At 42.8% G+C, this 22,879-nt stretch overlaps 1 protein-coding gene across 5 annotated transcripts in view; it reads right to left on the bottom strand.

The window, feature by feature from the left end:
- Positions 1–22,879, bottom strand: part of Wars2 (tryptophanyl tRNA synthetase 2 (mitochondrial)) — an 83,285-nt gene that overhangs the window by 8,245 nt on the left and 52,161 nt on the right. For 2 of the 5 annotated variants that reach the window (XM_039103162.2, NM_001168641.1), the window contains 2 exons: positions 7,501–7,581; positions 4,793–4,878 (listed from right to left, as the gene is read on the bottom strand). In XM_039103162.2, the coding sequence (XP_038959090.1) occupies positions 4,793–4,878; positions 7,501–7,581 (167 nt within the window). Of the gene's footprint in view, positions 1–1,145; positions 1,669–4,792; positions 4,879–7,500; positions 7,582–22,879 lie in introns of those variants that run through there. The other 3 variants (XM_039103163.2, XM_006233028.5, XM_063282590.1) reach the window with 3 other exon arrangements.

Below are 22,879 nucleotides of genomic sequence, written 5' to 3'. Positions count from 1 at the left end.
GTACTTTAAATGTCCCGCCAGAGACCATGTGCTAAAGGCTTGGTCCCAGTCTATGGTGTTACTGGGAGATGTGGAGCCACTTAAGAGCTGGGCCTGCTAGAAACAAATTAGGTGTGGTCCTGGAAGGGAATTTGGGGACCCTGACCTGCCTTCTCCCTACACCTCTTTTTGTTACCATGAAATAAAGTAGTGTTGTCCCACCATGTGTTTCTGCTATGACATCTTGTCTCACTCTACACTTGAAGCAATGGAGTCAACCAATCATGTGCTGAAACCCTGAAACCTACCGTGGAAAGAAATCTTTCTTCTGTCAAGTTGATTTACCTTAGGGATTTTGTCACAGCATAAGAGTTTTTAAAGGCTCACTGCCTCATTCTCCTGCATCATTGCAGGCTTTGTTTACACATGTTTATTTATTTATTTAGTGTGTGTGTATGTGCGCGCGCGCGCATGCGCGCGCGCATGTGGTCAGAAAACAACTTGTGGGAGTCAATGCTCTCCTTCCGCGTGGGTTCTGAGGCTGTACTCGGGTTGTTAGGCTTGGAGGTAAGGGCCCTGCCCTGCTGAGCAACCTCACCAGGCCCATTCCAACTTCTGACTTTTCTAGTCTCAGCCTTTAATCCTGTTTGTCCACTCAAATTCTTGAGAAACATTCATTAGGCGATCCCTCTGTCTATTTGTAGAACTTAGCAAATTACTCGGAAGAGCTAACTTCTCTTTCTTTTTAAAATTTAAAATTATTAGTTGTATTATAACTATTAATTAGATAACTAATTTAATTAATACTTGAATATTAATTATTAGTACGCATTTTTGGTGGCACCTCACATATACTAGGGAAGTGCTCAGACACTACACTATCTCGCCCTGAAACCTAATTTCTTCATCTGGAAGTGGGAATATCACCACCTGTCCCACAGAGCATCATGGGAATTTGAATGTTATCTATCAGCTATTAGGATACTTGGAGAATGCCACTTGGCACTTGTCAGTCCTTCCTTCTATCCCCTTCAAGGGCATGCACAGCGGCACTGCCTAGACCTGCCGCATTACAGGTACTTAAAAAAAGTGTTGACTATGAGTACACCGTGTATCTGTGTACTATGTATACGTACACAGGAAGAGACAGAAAAATAAAGTACATATTTACTTAATATATGGCCAACCATTTATTTTTTTGAGAATCTCATAACAGGTAGCATTATTTACATCATTTCTACTCTTCCTTCTCCTACCTCCAACTCTTCCCATGTTCACCCCAATGCTACCTTTTCTTCTATAATTATTGTTACATGACACAGACTCATAGATTCAGACACACAGACAAGGCAGACAGACAGACACACACACATACCCTCTGAGTGCATCTAGTGTTGCTCCTACATATGTGTTCAGGACTGAGCAGTGGGGGCTGAGTGACTCTCAGGGGCTTGCCCTGAAGCAGAGTAATTTTCCCTCCCTGAGCAGCAGTAACTGCCTATAGCACTTTATCTTGGGTTGAAGCCATGTGAGATTTCTCCCATCCATGCTGGGGTGTCATCTGGCGATGTCATTACGTGGGTCTTCTTTAGGTGACCATCTTGTTGAGATACCACAGGTCTAGCTTCCCTGTGGAGTCTAGAAGACATTATCTAGCAGCAGGCCTTCTGGTCCTCTGATGTGCCACTCCTTAAAATCGGGCGTTCAGATAAGTAAGGAATATATCAATTAAAATTAAGGACTTTTGCAATTTTCAAGCTTTGTCTTTTTCGCATATCTGCTATTACTGTTATTACTGGTATAGAGACTGAGCCTGGAGCTTTGTGTACACTAGATAAGCTCTCTACTCCTGAACTACATCACTTACCCTCCTATTGCTTTTATTTTGGGACAGGGTCTCACTAAGTTACTCAAGCTAGCCTTGAACTTATTCTGTGGCCCAGACAAGTCTTGAACTTGTGACCTTCCTGCTCAACCTGGTAAACAGCCAAGACTACAGTCCTGAACCTCCAGGCTTGGCTTAAATTTCTGTTGTTTATGCTCTCCAGATAAGATAATCTCAGCTTTCCATGCCTGGGTTCCTTAAGCAGCTCCTGTGGAAACAATTATGCATGTCTTTTATAAGCCATCTGAAGCTGCTTCTCTGTTCATTTCCTAGCATGTTCCCTGGCTTACCACAGCACTCATTCTGATGTTGATTCTGATAAAAGCAAATACAAAATCGGTATCAGACTCACATCAGTATCTTATGAAGAGGCCACATAGACCTTCAGGTGGCTAGCAACCACAGATGTTGTACCTGTCCTTCAATCTATCAATCTACCAGTGTTTATAATATAAATATTCCTAGACATTTCATGACTTTTCCTAGATCCAGAAATGTGTGAAACAAAACAAATACAAATACAAAACCCCCAACTGCACAGATGGTCTAGTCCAAGACTAGACAGAAGGGAATGCTGGGCTGTTTCTTTTAGAAAATGGACACGCAGGTGTCCATATCTGTAACCTAATCATGGCTTTAGATCTGGCAGAGAGTTTCTAGGCCAAGGAAGGAACTACCTTGCAGTAGTGATTGTCAGGTCTTAGAAAGAAGCATTTTAATCTGTTATCTGAACAAAGAATCTCTACAAATCAGAACAGAACACAAGAGCTTTACCACGAGCACCCACCACCTTTCTGAAGCTCAGGAGAAGCACTGTTCTAACCACCAGTGAGACCTGTAAGGGTTAAGAAGGAACACTACAGAATGGGGAAGAAAGGCCTACCCTGGAAATACTTAGGACTTTCATCAGTGAATCCTGCTGATGTTGGAGGTAGCCTGAGACAGAGAGGAAGCCAGCATGAAACTCTCAGGGATACCTGCCACATCTGAACCATGGACGGTTTTGTGTATGATACTAGGACATTTGCAACCTAAGACCTGACTCTAAACATGGTATGTAAAACATGCTTTGAGATCTTAAAAGTCTACTTCTCTTACGTCAGCCTTCTAACGGTGTTCTCCTGTATCTGAAAATAATAACTGCATAGCACTTCGTCGTGGGTTGAAGCCATGGAAGATTTTCCCATTCATGTTGGTATATCATCCCATGTCATTATGTGGGTCTTGTTTAGATGACCATATTGCTTCAACCATGTGCTATCAGTCTTACATAATTTGCTCAATAACTCTGAGAGGTGTTCCCTGTTTATCTATCTTGCAAATAAAATAACTGCTAAAAATAAAATGACATATGTTTATATATATAAAATGTATATATGTATATATGTTATCATTTTGCCAATTATTTGGGAAATTGATAAAAATATATCTCAGTTGCTTATCACGGTTTTAGCTTTTACAGCTTCAGTTACCTAGAACCAACTGTGGTCTAAAAACTTACATGAAAAATCCCAGAAATAAGCAATGTTTTAATAAGCACACCACTGCTTTAATATGCCCATCGCAGTAAGCAGTGCACGGTCCTTCCCCTGCCTGTCATCAGCCATCAATCAGCACTTCCATGACGCATGTGGACCTCGACAGGCACATGAGCTGTCACATCGGTGGCTGCAACCCCACAAGGACTTACTGACATCATACTGGTCCCAAAGCACATGCAGTGTTGCTGGCAATTCAGATATGCAGGAGGGAAGCAGTGAAAAGATGGGTGTTTCCAACTTAAGGAAAAGGAAGCAATTGTGTTTTATGACTGCTAAAATCTATACTAAGAACTAATCTGTCTAAGAAATCACAAAGAAGGAAAAATTAAGTTCGTGTTAATTCTACCGAACTAAGAAAGCATGATAAGCACTCACTCCCTCTACTGAAGTCCGACGACGTCATCTGACAGCAAGAGAAGCAAGGCAGGCACTGCATAGAAAAATAAACTTGGCGCTGGGCCTGGGCGCAGCCTCTAATTCCAGCTACCTGGCGGCTGAGGCAAGAGGAACATTTATTTGAAGGCTGTATGAATTCACACAGAGTGAATTCAAGGCCGGTATGAACAACTTAGCCAGACTCTGTTTTTGAAGCCAAAACTTAAAAAGGGACTGTTAATGTATCCAGTGGTGGGGTGCTTGCAGAGCAAGTGTGAGCTCTGAAAGTCAATCCCCACTATAGAAAACAAAACAAAACAGATACATGTAGAGAGTGACCACTCATATGACTGCCACACCAGATGAGCATTGTACCTGTTCTTGCCTCCTGTCTTCCTTCCTCCTTGTCTCTCCCCTCTCATCTCCCCTCCCCTTCCTTCCCCTCCCCTTCCTTTCCCTTCCCTTCCCTTCCCTTCTCCTCTCCTCTTTTGCTTCTTGGCCACAAGATGAACACTTTGTGCTCACCCCTTCAGAGACCCAAAGTGACAAACCTTCCAGATCTTAGACTGAAGCCCTTTCTGAATCAGACCCTTGCTCCAAACCTTCCTAGCTAGCATGACCTTGGATCTGCTGCTCACCACCCTGAGGCCCAACCGTGTCTTCTAAGGAACAGAGTAACAGTGATACATTTTACAAGGCTGTTATCAGGTTAGCACACAAAGAAGACTTATTGAGGTCTCTAGCACAGAGAAGGCATTCTGCACTAACTCTGAATGGCACTTGTGAGTCACTGAAAGATACATATTCAGTATGTTATGTCGGCTGGTATATCTGATCCTTTTTGTACTCCTCCTCCACAAATCAAACCTTCTCCTGAAGAGTTAAAAACACTCCCATGTGGCACATGCCTGCAATTCCAGCACTCAGGAGCCTGAAGATTACAAGTTCACAGGGAGACCCTGCCATGAGCAAACAAACAGACATTCACACATGGGGCTGGCATCCTCCTTACTTGTAGCACAGAATGTCTGCCGCCTGGAGTACAGGGTATGTGAGCAGGCCTACTGTCCCATCATGCTTCTGCCTCGCAGCCTTCGCCTGTGGAAACAAGGAGAGAAGAGAAAGACATCTGACTTCAACCTGATTATATTGCTCAATTACGAAACTTTTAAAGCAAGCAAAGTGTGCTCTGAGCCACCTGTAATAACATATATTTCGGCCCATTCAGCAGCTCTAACATCATCAGGCCGCTTATCGTGTTCATGTTCCTGGCTTCAGAAGTGAGAGGGAGGGATCTGTTTTCCTATCTCCATGGCATTTTATTTTATTTAGGGAGCCAGGGCCTCCTTTGTGCAAAGCCCACCCAAGCTCTACCACTGAGCTACACATGGCCCCTTGCCTCAGGGCAGATCCTATACAACCTCCATTTCTCATTCTTTTCATTAAGGACAACGGTGTTTTCTAGATTCCGAATCTGTTAAGTTCAGAAATTATTACAAAATTAAATTTTTCAAAAATACTTATTACAAAGTTATTGTGTATAAGATTAATTTAGAGAGGAACAGTTTGGGAAAAGAAACATAACCTCACTTTTGAAAAGCTGCTACCAGGGTGGGCAAGGCAGTTCACTGGTTAAAGGTGCCTGACACAAAGCCCAAGGACCAGAGTGCAATCCCCAGGACCCGGAGTCTGGAGGCAGAGAACCGAATGCAGCAAGCTGTCCTTGCTCTCCACATGGCACCGCTCACCCGCCACCACCGTCCATGATAAATACAGATGTAAGAGAGAGATTAGAAAATGAAAGCTGTGCTACATTAATTAAAAAAAATTATTCTTATATTTTTAATTTCATGTGCGTGGTGTTTTGCCTGAATGTATGCCTGGGTGAGGGTGTCAGATGCCCTGAACTGGAGTTATAGGCAGTTGTGAGCTGCCATGTGGGTACTGGGAATTGAACCTGGGTACTCATGAAGAGCAGCCAGTGTTCTTAACCACTGAGCCATCTCTCCAGCCCTAATGTTGCATTAAATTCACAGGTAAATTCTATTTATTTATTGATTGACTGATTGATTGATTGTGTGTGGGGTGTGTGTGTGTGTTTGAACCTGTACATGTGCATAGGTGAAGGCATATCAAGCTTGCACGCAGAGGTCAGGGAAGAATTTTTGGAGTCAATTCTCTCCTTCTATTGTGGGTTTTGGGAACTGAATACAGGTCCTCAGGCCAGTGCTGAGTCATCCTGCCATCTAATTTATAAATTTGTTATTATTATTATCCTTGTTATTACTTATGTGTGTGTATGTCTTTGTGTGTGCAAGCTACATGTGTGTAGGTGCCTATGTAGGTCAGAAGAGGGTGTAGGGTCACTGAAAGTTGGTTTTCCAGGCTGTTGTGAGCCACCCAACGTAGGTGCTGGAAGAGTAAGAAACGTTTATAACCCCGAGCAGCCACCTCTCCAGTCCTGGGTTTTTATGTCAGCGCTGGTCCCTGAACCTACAAAGGAAGTGAAGTAGAGAACACTGGTACTTACAGAGTGCTGTTAGCCTGCTCCAGGTGCTTTCCCCATCCAGCCTGCAGAGAAGCCTGACCTGGGCAACCCTGACCTGCCTTCCCATCACTCCAGCTGTGTTTGCTGTCCCAATTGGAACTGCTCTTAGCATATCCTCCCAGAGCGAGGAAATTCACTTCATTACTAGGTTCAATCAGGAATTAGTGGTATAATGTTGTACTAAAACAATGAAGTCTCGTCGAAAATTAAAACGCTAGAAAACATTATAAGATGTTGATTTCAATTCCCAGCATGTGGTCAATCTGCAGCTTCACCAATAGTGTGATATTTAGTGTGGGGTCTTTGAATATGTACAAGACAGCCATTTCTGCTGTGAGCTACAGAATAGAAATGGAGTCAGGGAATACAGGATTAAGACAAAGTCCAGAGCTAGGGAAGAGACTCCACTGCCACACCCCCAAAACTGGTGAACGGTGCCTCCTTCCATGTCCTTAGCATGAGAGAGGGGAAGTGGCTTGTCTCTAAGAACAACAATCCCGTTTAGTGAGAGACCTACCCTTCTTATCTCAAGTCCCAGCTGTTGGGGGTTGGGAGAGGGGCACATACTCAGACCCAAGGATACAATCACTTCAGGGGGCTTCTTTCTGCAGTTTCGGGGATGGCTTCTGAAGACCTAAAAATATGCTCAAAAGAAGCTAAAGCTAAAATTATTGCTGACATAACTGAGACGACCTATGTCTAGATACCCAACTGCAAAGGTAGACAGCAGGAAAGCACTATGAATTATCTAACTTAGCTTTCTTTGTAAATGTCTTACAAGACAGCCTTTTTTCTCCCGCTGCTGTAGGTTTGAGCTGTTGCCTATGTTGTCTCTCATCCCCACAGGAAAAACATTCTTAATTCCAGGGGAAGGAAGGCAATATCGGGGGCCGGTGTCCCAGAGACTCTGAGTGTAATTATAATGCAGAAGGTTCCACGCCATGACCAATCCTATCAAAGTACAGAAAAACAAACAACAGAACGATTCTGAAGTCAGAAGGAGCCTGGTGGACCCTTCTATTTTCTGCCTGACACCGGCAGAGCTGTGAACGATGGGGCTCTAGCCAACAGTGGGCGGCGAACCAGGGTGGTGAATGAACTTGGACTCCCCGCACCTGGCACAGCACGGATGGAACCTTCCTTCCCGTTAATTCTCATGCTCTGGCATTTACCTTCCACTGGTGTAAATGCTGTAGTCGAGGCAGTCTCACCATGCAGGTGAGGATCCAACTTAACTGAGTGTGTTCAGACACCTACAAAAGAAAGAAAGGTGGCCATTGTCTTTCTGCATATAAGCAGTACTAACTAGACAACAGGGACAGGCTGAAGTAGTTGAAAATAACCCAAGTGAAGGTTATTAAAAGGGAACAGGTGAAGGGCTGGGCCATGATTCCTGGGGCACAGATAAGGATAACTAAGAAGAAGTTATTAAAAATCAAAACAAAACCCAATTAACACAAATAAGAGCCTACTGTTAAGTTCTTGGCACTTCAGTGAGAGGGCCAAAGCTCTTTCAGTGTCTTCGGTATGAATCCTGCTATATCCTAAAGCATCCACCCCCTTGATTTTTTTTGTTTGTTTTTCAGGATGGTTTCTCTGTGCAGCCCTGGCTGTCCTGGAACTAGCCCTGTAGATCAGGCTGGCCTAGAACTCAGATCCGCCTCTGTCTCCCTAGCGCTGGAATTACAGGTGTGCACCACCACTGCCCAGTTCATCTATCCCCTTGAGATGCCAGGCTAATCAATAACTCCATCAAGTGTCCTGTCCTCTCCTCTGTTCTCTCCCCTCCCTCACATACATCTGAAGTCCTCTCTGACTCTCAAATCCCCGACTGTAACCACAATACTTTTCACTTATATGGTAAAGCAAGGCACCCACTCCAATGGAAAGTCTGGGCCTCTTCAGATCTTCAGCAATGAGAAGAGAGCTGATCACCTGCACCCCCTGTCCTTCCAGCTCCTCCTCTCTTTTCTCCACCTTTTTTTCTCTTGTTTTTCTGCCGCCTACCATTAATCATCATCATCAACAACAACAACAACAAAAAATACAAATTCTCTTCAACCTAGTTTTGTTTGAATCAAGTTTAATCAAGTAAGCAAAACCTGGCAAGGATTGGGATGATTCTTGGGCCCAGGCCATATTCTAACTGATGACCTAGATTGTGAGCCCTAAGCATCCCATTTCTGGGCCCTGGGGATTCTGAGTCTATTGATTGTGGCATTTTGTGTCCATATGATTCCCTTAAAAAGCAGAGACTCTTGCCAACTCTGCAAAGTGGCCCCAAATGTGTTCTCTGTGGGTTTTGCAAAGGGAACATAAAGGCCTGGGGATGAACCAGCCCAGGCCTGAATCACTAGCAAGGATTCACAAGCGCTCCAACATCTGGAGTAAGATAGTTTCTCTCTCTCTCTCTTTTTTTTTTTTTCTTCTCAAGTTATATAGAAAGAAGAGTTGTTTTTTCACATGCTTGACAAGGAATTGCTTTTAAAGTTTTGCAAGTCGCTGGATGGAGTCTGTCATCTTTCTTTTAAGTGGCCTTTGGGTTTCAGTGAAGGCAGTGGCAATGACAACATGTCCAGGAAGACTGCTAACTCCTGCTGTAAACAAGCAGCTATCCTGGCTTATCCGGCACAAACAGTAACCCAGAATGTAGCTGAGGGAATTAGAGTTGCTCCCAGTCACCAGAGCAAACACACTCCCATTCCAATGCAGCTATCACGCACTAGCTTTAGGCATGAAAAAGGGGAGAGGCTCCTTTTTCCTCTTTGATGAATGGAGGAAAGGCATGAAAACACAGCAAGTGACTGTGGATGTGTGGACAAGGCGAGATGGTTTTCCCTTCAGTGCCGGTCCAACACAGGCTTGGCAACACGACCAAAACCTCACAACTGTGTCCCCGTGAATGGAAGTATTTTGCTTAGAGTAGCTTTTTGTTTGGCCATATGGGATGAGAATTATTTAATATTCACCAGAGATTTTTATGTTCAAATTAGCATTAAATTAATTCAAATCAATTCTAGTAGAGAAAGAAGGTAAAAGGTCAAAGCCAATTAACTTTTTGCCACTCATCTTCAATAATCACATGAGAAATAATAGAAATGGTTGTCATAGTCACAATGATCACATGGAAAGGCACAGAATTCTGTTTGCAGCAAATGCAAAAGAGATAAATACCTAAATATATTATTTTCCTATATTGCAAAGCTACAAACAAAACAACTAACTATATGACCTGTAGCTATAGACACACAAAGGTACAGGACAGCAATTGGCCTATTAACCATCCACAAACAAGGCAGCAGCCATCAACAGAGCAAGACAAGCCTTCTTCAGTCACTGCAGTTTGCCAGTCTTGTTCAACCCTGTAAAACCCAGGCTGATGCACCAGAAGCTGCAGAAGAAACGAACTTACAAACTAACCTGTGGATGCAGACAGAAGCAATTTTATGGGAGTGACTGCAACGGAAGCTGAATTATAGAAGGCGAAGGGTAAGGCTACAGGCAAGATGTGAAGACAGACAGGATGGCAGTGAGACTTAAAGCTTTGTCTTGAGAGCTTGTTTGAAGGTAGCACAGCTCAGGGGAGCACAGGTATTTTTATACCCTTGACAGAAGCATGGTCCTCTTCTAGGCGGGAGGCTGCCCTCTCAGACTGGGTGTAGGACTTGAGGGAGGGGGGAATGAGACCCCTGCCAAGCCAGTCAGATCACCTCATACCCAAGAGCTTCATCTTTTGGAGGAGGGGAGCTGGGTCTGAATCCTAGCTCTGCTCCTCAGCTACTCCGGGCATGCTACGTCACCTCCTAGTGGCCCACTCTCAGTACCTATGAAGTGAGGCTCCATAGAACAATAGCTAGCACAAAGTCAGTCATTACTGTTATATACTGAAACAATATGGCCTCCTTAGTGCATCCTGTCACCTCTGGGCCAAACCTCCCTCCATCTTTGCTCTTGGAGTCTAGGAAGCTGGCCTTTTTATGTTTCTCACCTCGGTAGCCTTACATTGGCTCTTTTCTCTGATGGAAGTCTCCTTCCTTACTTCACCTTAAGTCTACTCAGCCTGTACCTCATAAGGCTTACCAGATCGCACCAATAGAAACAGCCATCTGTTCCCTCACTCTCATTGCCAATTTTACTTGATTCTTTTCTTATGCCACTTATCGCCTAATATGATGGTCTAGATGAAAATGGCCTCCACAGGCTCATATGGATCGGGGGGTGGGGGGGGATGTGTGTGGCCCTGCTGGAGGAAGTGTGTCAGTGGGCTGGCTTTGAAGTTTCAGAAGACTCACGCCATTCCCAGTGTGCTGTCAGCCTCCCGCTTGTGGATCAAGATGTGAGTTCTCACCATGCCTTAGCTGCACCACCATGGACTCTTAACTCTCTGAACCTCTCAAACCAACTGAACGCTTTCTTTTATAAGTTGCCTTGGACGTGCCTTATTTTGTCACAGCAATAGGAAGGTAACCAAGACACCTTCTAAGAGAATTTATTGTTTGCTTATATACTATTGTTGCTGTTTATTTTGCTAAACCAACGGAAATGATTTTTCATCGGAATTATTCAGTGGCACAGCATGAGCATTTAGGACACAATAAGTACTCATTATGTTTTTGCAAAATTTATGAGGAGGATTAAAGTCACACAGAGAAATGACAAAATAAGTGTGGCAATACAATGACACATGTGGTCGTCACAGTTCATCTCAACTGTGAACTTGATTCGATTAGGCATTAATACTATTAGGTATAGTAACAGGCGTGCTTACAAGCAGCTTTCCAATGATAATTAATGGAGGAGGGAAGACTCAACTCTGAATGTGGGCAGCACCAGCCTAGATCTAGGATCCCGACAATAAACATGGGAACAGTGGTATACTGGCATCCCTACTATGCTTCTGATCCACTGAGATGTATGCATGCAACCTCGAGGCCCCACGGTCACAGAAGAAAGCCACCCTGCCATCCTGCCTTCCCTGCCATGACGCACTGTGCCCTCAAACTGTGAGCCATAATAAGCCCTCCCTCCCTCCCTCCCTCTCTCCCTTCCTCCCTCCCTCTCTCCCTTCCTCAAGTTGCTTGTTTTCAAGCATTTGGTCACAGCAATGAGGAATGGACTGAGTACAGTGGTGTAACGATCTGAATCATAAATACATATCATAGAAATATGCCGTTCTGCCAGGTGTGGTGGCACATGCCTTTACTCCAAGTCCTTGGGAAGCAGAGACAGGTGGATCTCTGTGAGTTCCAGGCCAAAGAGTGCTACAGAGTGAGACCCTGTCACAAACAACTTCCCCCAATCCAAATCACAGTGTTCTGTGAAGAAACTGTGAAATATATTGTACCACAATATATTATGTTTGCAAAATGTTTGACAGTTACAAAACCAAACAGCATTATATATCCTCAATGAAGTGTAAAATACGTTTGTGGAAAAACAGTATCAATTATAAGCTACACTGATCATATGAAGTTTAAGATTGTGGCTGTCTAAAATGAAAGGAAATGAACTTGAGGAGGCGAGATAAAAGGGATATACAGGGAAGGATTTTAAAAAGTTGAACTTTATCTATGACTGTAAAAGTTTATGCGGCTGGAGAGATGAAGCACTGGCGTCCTCTGGGTCCAATTCCCAGGACCCACATGGCGACTAAAATCCATCTGTAATTCCAGTTCCAGGAAATTCTACATCTTCTGGCATAACATGCAAGTGGTGCACAGACATACATGCAGGCTAACCACACATACTCATAAAATTAAAAAGTTTACGGTGTATATGTGTGGGTGTGTGTGTACAAAACTTACATCCTAGGATTGATAAAAATTAACATATTATTGAGTATTCATACTAACTCAATCAAAACACATTTTCCCCAAAACTTTCAAGTAGGATTTACCTTTTATGGACTCAGGAAATGGAGTGTAACAAAAAACAAAGCACTGAAAACACTTAGACAGACACTTACCCAATAAAAATAAAGGTCTGCTCCTGGCCTTTTAATAAAAATAAAGGTCTGCTCCTAGCCTTTTAATTAGTTGGAGATAAGATTATACACTCAAATATCCATAAACCACTGTCAGATTCTTTTAAAAATTTCATAAACTTTAAGGAGAGGTATCAAGCACATTTTAAATTTTAAATAGCTATGTGTTTTACATTTGTGTATGAGTGAGTACGTGTGTATGAGTGTGTGTGTATGAGGGCATGTGTGTGTGTGTGTGTAAGTGTATAAGGGGGTGTGTGGTGTGTGGTGTGTGTGTGTGTGGGGCATACACACCACACACATCATACACACATGCATACTGGACTTCTTTCCTCTTCATTTTTTCAGATTGAGTCTCTCACTGAAGCTGGAATTTACTGATTTGGCTATACTGGCTGGTGAGTGAGCCCCTGCAAGGGTCACTCTGCCCACTTGACGCCAGGGTTACAGAGGTGTAACTGGCTTTAAGGTGGGTGATGAGGACCTGAATCTGGGTCCTCATACTTACAGTGCAGGCACCTTACCAACGGAACCATCTCGCCAGCCTCATCATCCATAATGTTTTTTTAGCTAAAAGGAATGGGAAGCAAATACGATAAGACACTAACAACATTCATCTTTGTGCTGAGGACACCAGTGTCCCACAGGCCATTATCTGTATTTTTCTATATTTTTAAAATAAAGAAGAAATTAAGAAAAAAAAGCATAGGGGGGCTGATTCCAAAATATATATTTGCTAGATATTAATCAGACCTAGCCAATTACCACCAGTCAGTAATTCTTGGGTCAAATCTCTGACACACTCCCAGAGTTCCTTAGGACTTCTCTAGTTCCTGTGCAAATGCCACCTTCCCACGAATCTGGTCCTGGAAGTTTTAGTAAGGACACTTGTAGTCTATTCAGACTCGCAAATTCCCATTTATTGCTTCCTCTCGGAAACGTGCAATTTCATGCTGAGTTATTTTTATTAGACTCTTATCATCCCCATGACAAATCCCTTTAACAAGAACCTTGTTTGGAGATCTGATTTTAATTAAAAGAACATACTATCAGATACTTTCTCCCTCTCTTCACTTGGGTTGCCTCCTGTCAGTACTCACATTGGCCAATCAGCATTGGGCTGTGCATATCAAGAGTTCACTAACTCTCTCCTTGTCTAATATTTCCCAAGCAACATATGCTGGTTCTATCTGTCAGCTTCAAAAGTCATCTCTCTACACCCTGTGACTCGCTGTGTACATATGGACCCCTGTGCATAGTTTTTCTTATTCTGAAGTATTTTATTTATCAATCTATTTAGGATAAACTGGGTAACAAATTGCTCTTGATTTTAAGAGACATTCTCTCCTTCTTATTTATAATATAGTCTGATATCTATAGATTTTCCTTGACTTTGTATTTCCTAGACTTCATTTCAGAGTCTAGCCTGAAGGAGTAGCCCTTTCTCTGGAACTCCCCATTCTCATCCTAGAGGGGAAAACAAAGAGAGCTAGAGCAAGCATGGGGTGCTTAAAGATTCCTCTTGGGTAAGTGATAACGAGAAAGGAATCAAAGATTGATACCACAAAAAACAAACAAACAAAAACAAACAAAAAAAAAAAAAAAAACACTGACTCACAAAAGGGGCCAAGTGAGGAAGAAAGGAAAAGATAGCCACAAAACAACCAGAACAAAGACCAAGACAACATTAAGTTCTTCCCTGTCTGTAAGCTGAACAAATGGATTAAAGTCACCAATCAAAGGGTACAATGGTCAATAGGTAAAAAACAACATCCAACCATCCATATGGTGCTAATGGGAGACCCAGGCAGCACAGAAGCTAGAAATGAGTTTCCACACAAACAACAGCTTAAGAGAACAAGGTGGCTTTATTTCTATCTGATAAAATAGCCTTTGAAGCCTGGCAGTGGTGGTGCACAGTGGTGGTCCACGCTTTAATTCTAGTACTTAGGAGGCAGAGGCAGGTGGATCTCTATGAGTTAGAGGTCAGCGGGGTCTACAGAGAGTTTCAGGACAGCCAGGACGAGAGAAGCCCTGTCTTAGAAAGAAATAAAAAAAAAAAAAAGCCTTCAAGAACCACTCTTGCTTGGCCATGATGTGCACGGTGTCCCCACCTTCCAGTGGCTAAGGTACATCAGTAGACACTCCCACTCAAGGAAAACCAAAGAGTGTGGCTACTGACAGCGTGTCTGCTTTCTCGGGCAAATGTGAATTTTAGGAAACGTGCACCATTCATCCCCCAATACTTAAAGTCTCCATGAAGAGATCTATGATGAAATTACCACCTCGGGTTTTTAATATTCAATAAAATGTGACGAATCCCTGAGTTTTATGTAACTCAGACTTACATGTGAAGAACAAAACTCAAAAAATCACTTTGATGGTAATAGTTCTCTAGCATTAAGCCAAAGGAGAATTACTGAAAACCTACATCATAGGAACTCAACCACAGGGGGAAAAGGCCTTTCTATATCTATAGCTACTTGTCTTGTTGCTGTGACAAAATACCCAAGGAGAGCAACTGAAGGAAGGGTTTACTCTGGAACGTATGGCAGCCATAGCAGAAGGCAGTGGGCACACTGAATGCAGGATACAGAATTTAAGGATTCTTGTGGTCAACTACCTTTTCTTCTCTGATTAGGTTCAGGACCACAGTGCGCACAGTGATGGCACTACTACAGTAGGTCTTCCCATTCCAACACACCCAATTACACACACACACTTACACACACACATACATACATACATACACACACATTCACTCACTGAGTAAAACAGCATATAACAATGGGTTAGTATTCAAAACATGTAAAAAAAATTTTTCAAATTAAAAAAAAAAACACAATTTCAAAACATGGGCCAAAAATCAAAACAAATGAAAACGGACAAGGAAAAAAAACAAAATGAAATAAAACAAAAACAAACAAAAAATAGATATGAACAGAGGGGTTAAGAGAAAGATTGTTTAGTTTCAACCAAAATGCAAATTACAACAAGACAGCACAGTGCTCATGGAGGAAGGAGAACACCTAGTGGCACTGATGTAGCTGAGGACACTGCTGAGGGCTGAGAGGCTCTGAAGTGGGAATGTAACAGATCCAGTCCGGCAGTGTGAGCAGGTCTACGGACGTGCATCCTCACAATTCTGTTCTTGGTAATGCACTTAGAAAATCATCTTCCAGTGCAGTAAGGGGACTCAAGCCTGACTATGGAGCTGGATCCCAAGGACCCATGTGGTGGGAGGAGCAAACAGGTTCCTGATAACTGTTCTCTGACCTCCGCATGCAGGCCATGGTGTATGCACGGTCCCCTTCCCCCAACGCGCACGCAAACAAAAAAAAAAATTAAGACAACAAAACAAAAATCAAAAAAACCTTTCTCAAGTGCACAAAGGGCATTTTCAAGCAGGACCATAGTATGGTTGTTTGTAGCAAAAACAAAAAATAAGTTTGGAAAAAAAACCTAAATATTCTTTGCCAAGGGGTAAAAAAATTGTGGGGCCAGAACACTGTACAGCAAGAGAACCAATGAACAGATCTCAGAAGTAAAAGATGCGGGAGACTTGCAGCAGGACATCATTTACATAGTTTAAAACTGTGCAAAGAAATAATATAGATTATTTATGGCCATATCACATGCAATAAAAATATAAACACATATGTGGGAATGAGAAATACCAAATAGATATAGGGGCTGCCTCTAGGGAGGCAGAGTTTTGGATGGAATTTGAGTGAGTTAAAAAGTTTCTGCTAGATTTGCAATGTTTTATTTTGAAAATCAAAACCTGTATGAAGGAAGTTAATATTTCAAAAGGCAGTCATTCATATTCACACTTTTCTGAGTGGCTGAAATATTTCTTTATTATCTAATAGTCTTGAATATCCAAAATATTCCTTGCAAAAGAAAAAGTGAGCAAGAAGTTTCTGAAAATATTTTATTAAACAAGACTAAAAAGAGACAGCCGTTAGCTGCATGGCCATCTGCCAATCCACTTCAGACAAAGCCTTTGCAACATCAAGGTGCCTGTGGGTAACAAGAGGCACACAATGGCTAGTGATCGAAAGTTAGCTTTTGCCAAATGTGACACCTTGTTTTTTTGTTGTTTTTTTTGTTTTTTGTTTTTTGTTTTTTAAGCCCCTACTGTGGTCACTAACAGGAGAATTTCAGAAGAAAATTCATTATTTGTCAGTTGTGACACAAATGAAAAGAGACAGCAGTGACATTCAGTCCAATGAAGAAAAAGTGTATACTCTCCCTCCCTTATTCTGAGTGAGGCAAGACCTCTTCCTGAGGCATGACCAGTCAAGCTATGGTCCTGTTCCTTCTCATCGAGTCAGACAGGAGCCAGATGTAGCCAGGAAGCAGTACCTGTGGTTCAGGTGGGAAGTATGCAGAGAAGAAAACACATGTAGAGTCTGGCTATATAATCATTTCTTCAACTTACGGTTTATTCCACAGGCCATTCAGAGCCTCACCTCCCCCAGGAACTCCAGAGGCATTGCCAACTTTACAAATACATTCCCAAAGACCACTAGTCTGCACAGATGTTTGTCCTCTTCGGTGACGAGCTGAGCACACACTCCTTGTTGGTAGCTAACAACTTGGAGAGCTCAGCAATCGTAAGCATATATTCAAACGCACTTGCAAAAGTACCAGGATACACAGAGCTCATGTGGACTCTGCCTAATTTTAGGACGTGGCTTCCTACGTCTCCGGGCAGAGAGGCGTCAGGTATAATTGTTATGTGCATATACTGAAGCAAGGTCCATGCAGTTAGTCCTTTTGGCCTTCACTCAGAAACTGATTCTCCCACAGTACCCTTTAATTTATTATTATTATTGATTTTAGTTTCCTGGGAAACAAAACATAAGGCCAGAGAATGAGGCTACATTGCAAAGGTTTGGATCCAACCTGCTCCCCTGACTTTTTCTGGACTGTTGTGGACCTTGAGTAACTTGATATTGGATACTCCAAACCTCCTTTTGTCCTGACCTCTGCAAGCAGCCAGACCTGAAGGCCACGTCTTCCGCTCCTATCTTCCATCCACAGGGTGGTTATATCGTGGGGAGTGACAGGAAGACATGTCTACTTCACAGACATCTGTGGGACTGAGACTGGATCTGTGCTCAGGGCCGCTGAAAACAAAAGACAAAGCCTTTGGCTTCGCCATGGAAACCTCTGCCAAATGCACACACAGGCCTTCTCCCCACTCCACCCTTCCCTAGCACAAAATGCACGTGTGAGCACAGTCATGTGCACATGCATACTCGTGTGTACTCTCAGATGCGAAGGTCTGCAGGCTCTCCACACATGGCAAGCATATTTCGGGAAGCACTGTGAGTGCAGGCCAGTGGGAGAGGAAGAAAAAGAAAATAATGGGGAAAATCTTCAATACGCCTAAACTGTTCCAGTCAGGCTGCTGAGAAAGAATGCAAAGGATTGCAGATGAAAAGTATTGGTAAAATCAGCATTATAACATAGCCGAATTCTTTCCCCATTGAAAATGACTACGAGGCCTTTTCTAATGCACAACCGGGCACATGGGAAAATCGTCACTCAATGGCTACACCTAAGAACATTCTATGGTAGAAAAAAATTTTTTATCTAGTTCACAATTTCAAAAACTATTAATTCTATTTGTTAATAGTATCAGGCATAAATTATCTTAATTGGCCTCAGTTCCTAAATCTTGATAATGATTTAATAAATTTATGTTCTTTCTGTTATAGCTTTGCCAATCAAATGCTTACAAAACTGCCCAGATAATGGAAGCTACAACACCAAAACCACCTACTAATGTAGATACATGACTGGAGCACTACCTGTCCCTACATTAGGAAGTGACTTATTAAAACTTCTCAAAATTAAAAACAATCTCAGTAGAGGTTCTGACAGTTATTGGTAAAAGTCAATCAGAGCACGAGACACAAAATAAACTGAAGTTGAGTTGATGTCGCTCTGGTACAAGTAGCGTGGTGTGTGTGGTGGTGTGACAGAAGGGCTAAGCTGTGTCCTCCAAGGCTCACCGCTGAAAGCTTTTCTAGCTAAATTGGGGTAGGGCTTGGCCTCAGGGTAGGTAACAGGCTCGTTCATACCTAGTGGAGAGAGGCCTGCAGCTACCACTTGGTGATGCAGTGTCACTCTGAGAGGAGGGCCAAAGCCTGAGTTTCCCACTGGCCCTCTCTGCTTCCAGCTCCTTAGGAGATAGCACATGGAGGGCCAGCAGGTGGGGCAGGGGCATGCCCCAACCCATCACTTCATACACATAATCCCATACTCTTCCCTGTTATTTTGTTACTTATTTTAGACTCCACAGGTTCATTACTTCAGATCTCTTTAACTGCTTGCTATACTAAAAAGTGAGATTACATGTGTTGGCAAAATCCTGGAAAAGGGAAATCATGAGTGGGAATGGTGGGAAAGCACAGTGTTCTTGAAAACAGCTCAGAGGTACCTAAGGGAGAACACATAAATACCTGTATAACCCCACAATGGATGCGCCCCCAAGGCTATGAAGTCAGTGTGTCATGGGTAATGGGAGGTATCTGTCCTCCCTCCCATCACAACACCTTTCACAAGCTGCAGGCCCACAGGTCAGGCTTGGATTTCCATCAACAGACTAAAAACTGCTACTATAACAGCTACTCTAGTATATTATTCTGTCTCTAAATAGAAGGAGCCCTGCCATCTGCAACAATATGGATAACCGGGGAGAGTATATGCTAAGTAAAATAACCCAGGTGTAGAAAGACAAATGCCATGGGGACCACATACAAAAGAGAAAGAAACTGAACTCAGAGCAGGTAGTTATCGGGGGACAGTAGTGCGGAACTGGGGAATTGTCAAAGGGACGGGCTGCACACTTATAGTTAGACATAAAGAACAACTTTAAGAGACCTACTACAGGGCTGGCGAGATGGCTCAGTAGATAAAGACACTTAAATACAAGCATCAATACCTGAGTCTCATCACCAGAACCCAAGGTGGAAGGAGATACACATGCACATTACACACACACACACACACACACACACACACACACCCCAAATTCATACATGCACACTCCAAAACAAACCCCAACAAACAAAAAACCCAATGTATGGACCTGGGTAGATGACCCAAAATAATTTTGGCATTAGATGTTAATTATGTTTGTCATCACCCCATAGGTGTAATGATAGCACGGTATTTCTACACAACGTTTCCTTGATCTATGCAGAGGTGTACTGAGACGTCTGAGGAGAGAAACGCAGGTGTACGCAGTAGCTGCTCTAAGGGACACTAGAGTGCCAAGGAGGCAAATAAAATATTAACAATGTGAGAGAACAGCACAGCACTCTGCTCTTCGCTGTTCACACAAACATCTCAATATTTTCTTTTCTTTTTTCCTTTTTTAAAGATTTATTTATTTATTAAGTATGAGTGTTCTATCTGCATGTACATCTGCACACCAGAAGAGGGCACCAGATCTCATTACAGATGGCTGTGAGTCACCATGTGGTTGCTGGGAATTGAACTCAGGACCTCTGGAAGAGCAGCCAGTGCTCTTAACCTCTGAGCCATCTCTCCAGACCCCAGTATTTTCTTTTTCAATATTAAAAAAGGAGAAGGCAGGAAGTCCCACACCGGCGGATCCCGGACCGCAGCAGCTCTCTGCTCCCAAACCCCGTGGGAGAGAGACCCCACCACCTGATCAGGTGGGCACTCCTGAGGCTGCAGAGCGGAGGAGACCACCAACACTGCCCACTCCTGCCCACATCCCTGGCCCAAGAGGCAACTGTATAAGGCCTCTGGGTTCCCGTAGGGGAGGGCCCGGGAGCGGCAGGACCCCTGCGCCTGAGACACTGCCAGAACCTGAAGGAAACAGACCGGATAAACAGTTCTCTGCACCCAAATCCCGTGGGAGGGAGAGCTGAACCTTCAGAGAGGCGGACACGCCTGGGAAACCAGAAGAGACTGCACTCTGTGCACATCCAGGCGCCAGAGGAAAACACCAAACGTCATCTGAAACCCTGGTGCACGAGGGTCCCGGAAGGAGCGGCACAGATTTTCCGGGTTGCTGCCACAGCGGAGAGGACTTAGGCAGTACCCCACGAGCAAACTTGAGCCTTGGAACCACAGGTAGGACCAATTTTTCCCCTGCAAGAAACCTGCCTGGTGAACTCAAGACAAAGGCCCACAGGAACAGCTGAAGACCTGTAGAGAGGAAAAACTACACGCCCGAAAGCAGAACACTCTGTCCCCATAACTGGCTGAAAGAAAACAGGAAAACAGGTCTACAGCACTCCTGACACACAGGTTATAGGACAGTCTAGCCACTGTCAGAAATAGCAGAACAAAGTAACACTAGAGATAATCTGATGGCGAGAGGCAAGCACAGGAACCCAAGCAACAGAAACCAAGACTACATGGCATCATCGGAGCCCAATTCTCCCACCAAAGCAAACACGGAATATCCAAACACACCAGAAAAGCAAGACCTAGTTTCAAAATCATATTTGATCATGATGCTGGAGGACTTCAAGAAAGACATAAAGAACTCCCTTAGAGAACAAGTAGAAGCCTACAGAGAGGAATCGCAAAAATCCCTGAAAGAATTCCAGGAAAACACAATCAAACAGTTGAAGGAATTAAAAATGGAAATAGAAGCAATCAAGAAAGAACACATGGAAACAACCCTGGACATAGAAAATCAAAAGAAAAGACAAGGAGCTGTAGATACAAGCTTCACCAACAGAATTCAAGAGATGGAAGAGAGAATCTCGGGAGCAGAAGATTCCATAGAAATCATTGACTCAACTGTCAAAGATAATGTAAAGCGGAAAAAGCTACTGGTCCAAAACATACAGGAAATCCAGGACTCAATGAGAAGATCAAACCTAAGGATAATAGGTATAGAAGAGAGTGAAGACTCCCAGCTCAAAGGACCAGTAAATATCTTCAACAAAATAATAGAAGAAAACTTCCCTAACCTAAAAAAAGAGATACCCATAGGCATACAAGAAGCCTGCAGAACTCCAAATAGATTGGACCAGAAAAGAAACACCTCCCGTCACATAATTGTCAAAACACCAAACGCACAAAATAAAGAAAGAATATTAAAAGCAGTAAGGGAAAAAGGTCAAGTAACATATAAAGGCAGACCTATCAGAATCACACCAGACTTTTCGCCAGAAACTATGAAGGCCAGAAGATCCTGGACAGATGTCATACAGACCCTAAGAGAACACAAATGCCAGCCCAGGTTACTGTATCCTGCAAAACTCTCAATTAACATAGATGGAGAAACCAAGATATTCCATGACAAAACCAAATTTACACAATATCTTTCTACAAATCCAGCACTACAAAGGATAATAAAGGGTAAAGCCCAACATAAGGAGGCAAGCTATACCCTAGAAGCAAGAAACTAATCATCTTGGCAACAAAACAAAGAGAATGAAAGCACACAATCATAACCTCACTTCCAAATATGAATATAACGGGAAGCAATAATCACTATTCCTTAATATCTCTCAATATCAATGGCCTCAACTCCCCAATAAAAAGACATAGATTAACAAACTGGATACGCAACGAGGACCCTGCATTCTGCTGCCTACAGGAAACACACCTCAGAGACAAAGACAGACATTACCTCAGAGTGAAAGGCTGGAAAACAATTTTCCAAGCAAATGGTCAGAAGAAGCAAGCTGGAGTAGCCATTCTAATATCAAATAAAATCAATTTTCAACTAAAAGTCATCAAAAAAGATAAGGAAGGACACTTCATATTCATCAAAGGAAAAATCCACCAAGATGAAGTCTCAATCCTAAATATCTATGCCCCAAATACAAGGGCACCTACATACGTAAAAGAAACCTTACTAAAGCTCAAAACACACATTGCACCTCACACAATAATAGTGGGAGATTTCAACACCCCACTCTCATCAATGGACAGATCATGGAAACAGAAATTAAACAAAGATGTAGACAGACTAAGAGAAGTCATGAGCCAAATGGACTTAACAGATATTTATAGAACATTCTACCCTAAAGCAAAAGGATATACCTTCTTCTCAGCTCCTCATGGTACTTTCTCCAAAATTGACCATATAATTGGTCAAAAAACGGGCCTCAACAGGTACAGAAAGATAGAAATAATCCCATGCGTGCTATCAGACCACCACGGCCTAAAACTGGTCTTCAATAACAATAAGGGAAGAATGCCCACATATACGTGGAAATTGAACAATGCTCTACTCAATGATAACCTGGTCAAGGAAGAAATAAAGAAAGAAATTAAAAACTTTTTAGAATTTAATGAAAATGAAGGTACAACATACCCAAACTTATGGGACACAATGAAAGCTGTGCTAAGAGGAAAACTCATAGCGCTGAGTGCCTGCAGAAAGAAACAGGAAAGAGCATATGTCAGCAGCTTGACAGCACACCTAAAAGCTCTAGAACAAAAAGAAGCAAATACACCCAGGAGGAGTAGAAGGCAGGAAATAATGAAACTCAGAGCTGAAATCAACCAAGTAGAAACAAAAAGGACCATAGAAAGAATCAACAGAACCAAAAGTT

Source organism: Rattus norvegicus, chromosome 2 (assembly GCF_036323735.1).
Source record: "Rattus norvegicus strain BN/NHsdMcwi chromosome 2, GRCr8, whole genome shotgun sequence".
NCBI classification, from domain to species: Eukaryota; Metazoa; Chordata; class Mammalia; order Rodentia; family Muridae; genus Rattus; species Rattus norvegicus.
The sequence above is the reverse complement of the archived record's forward strand: the minus strand, read 5'-3'. Positions and strand labels throughout refer to the sequence as shown.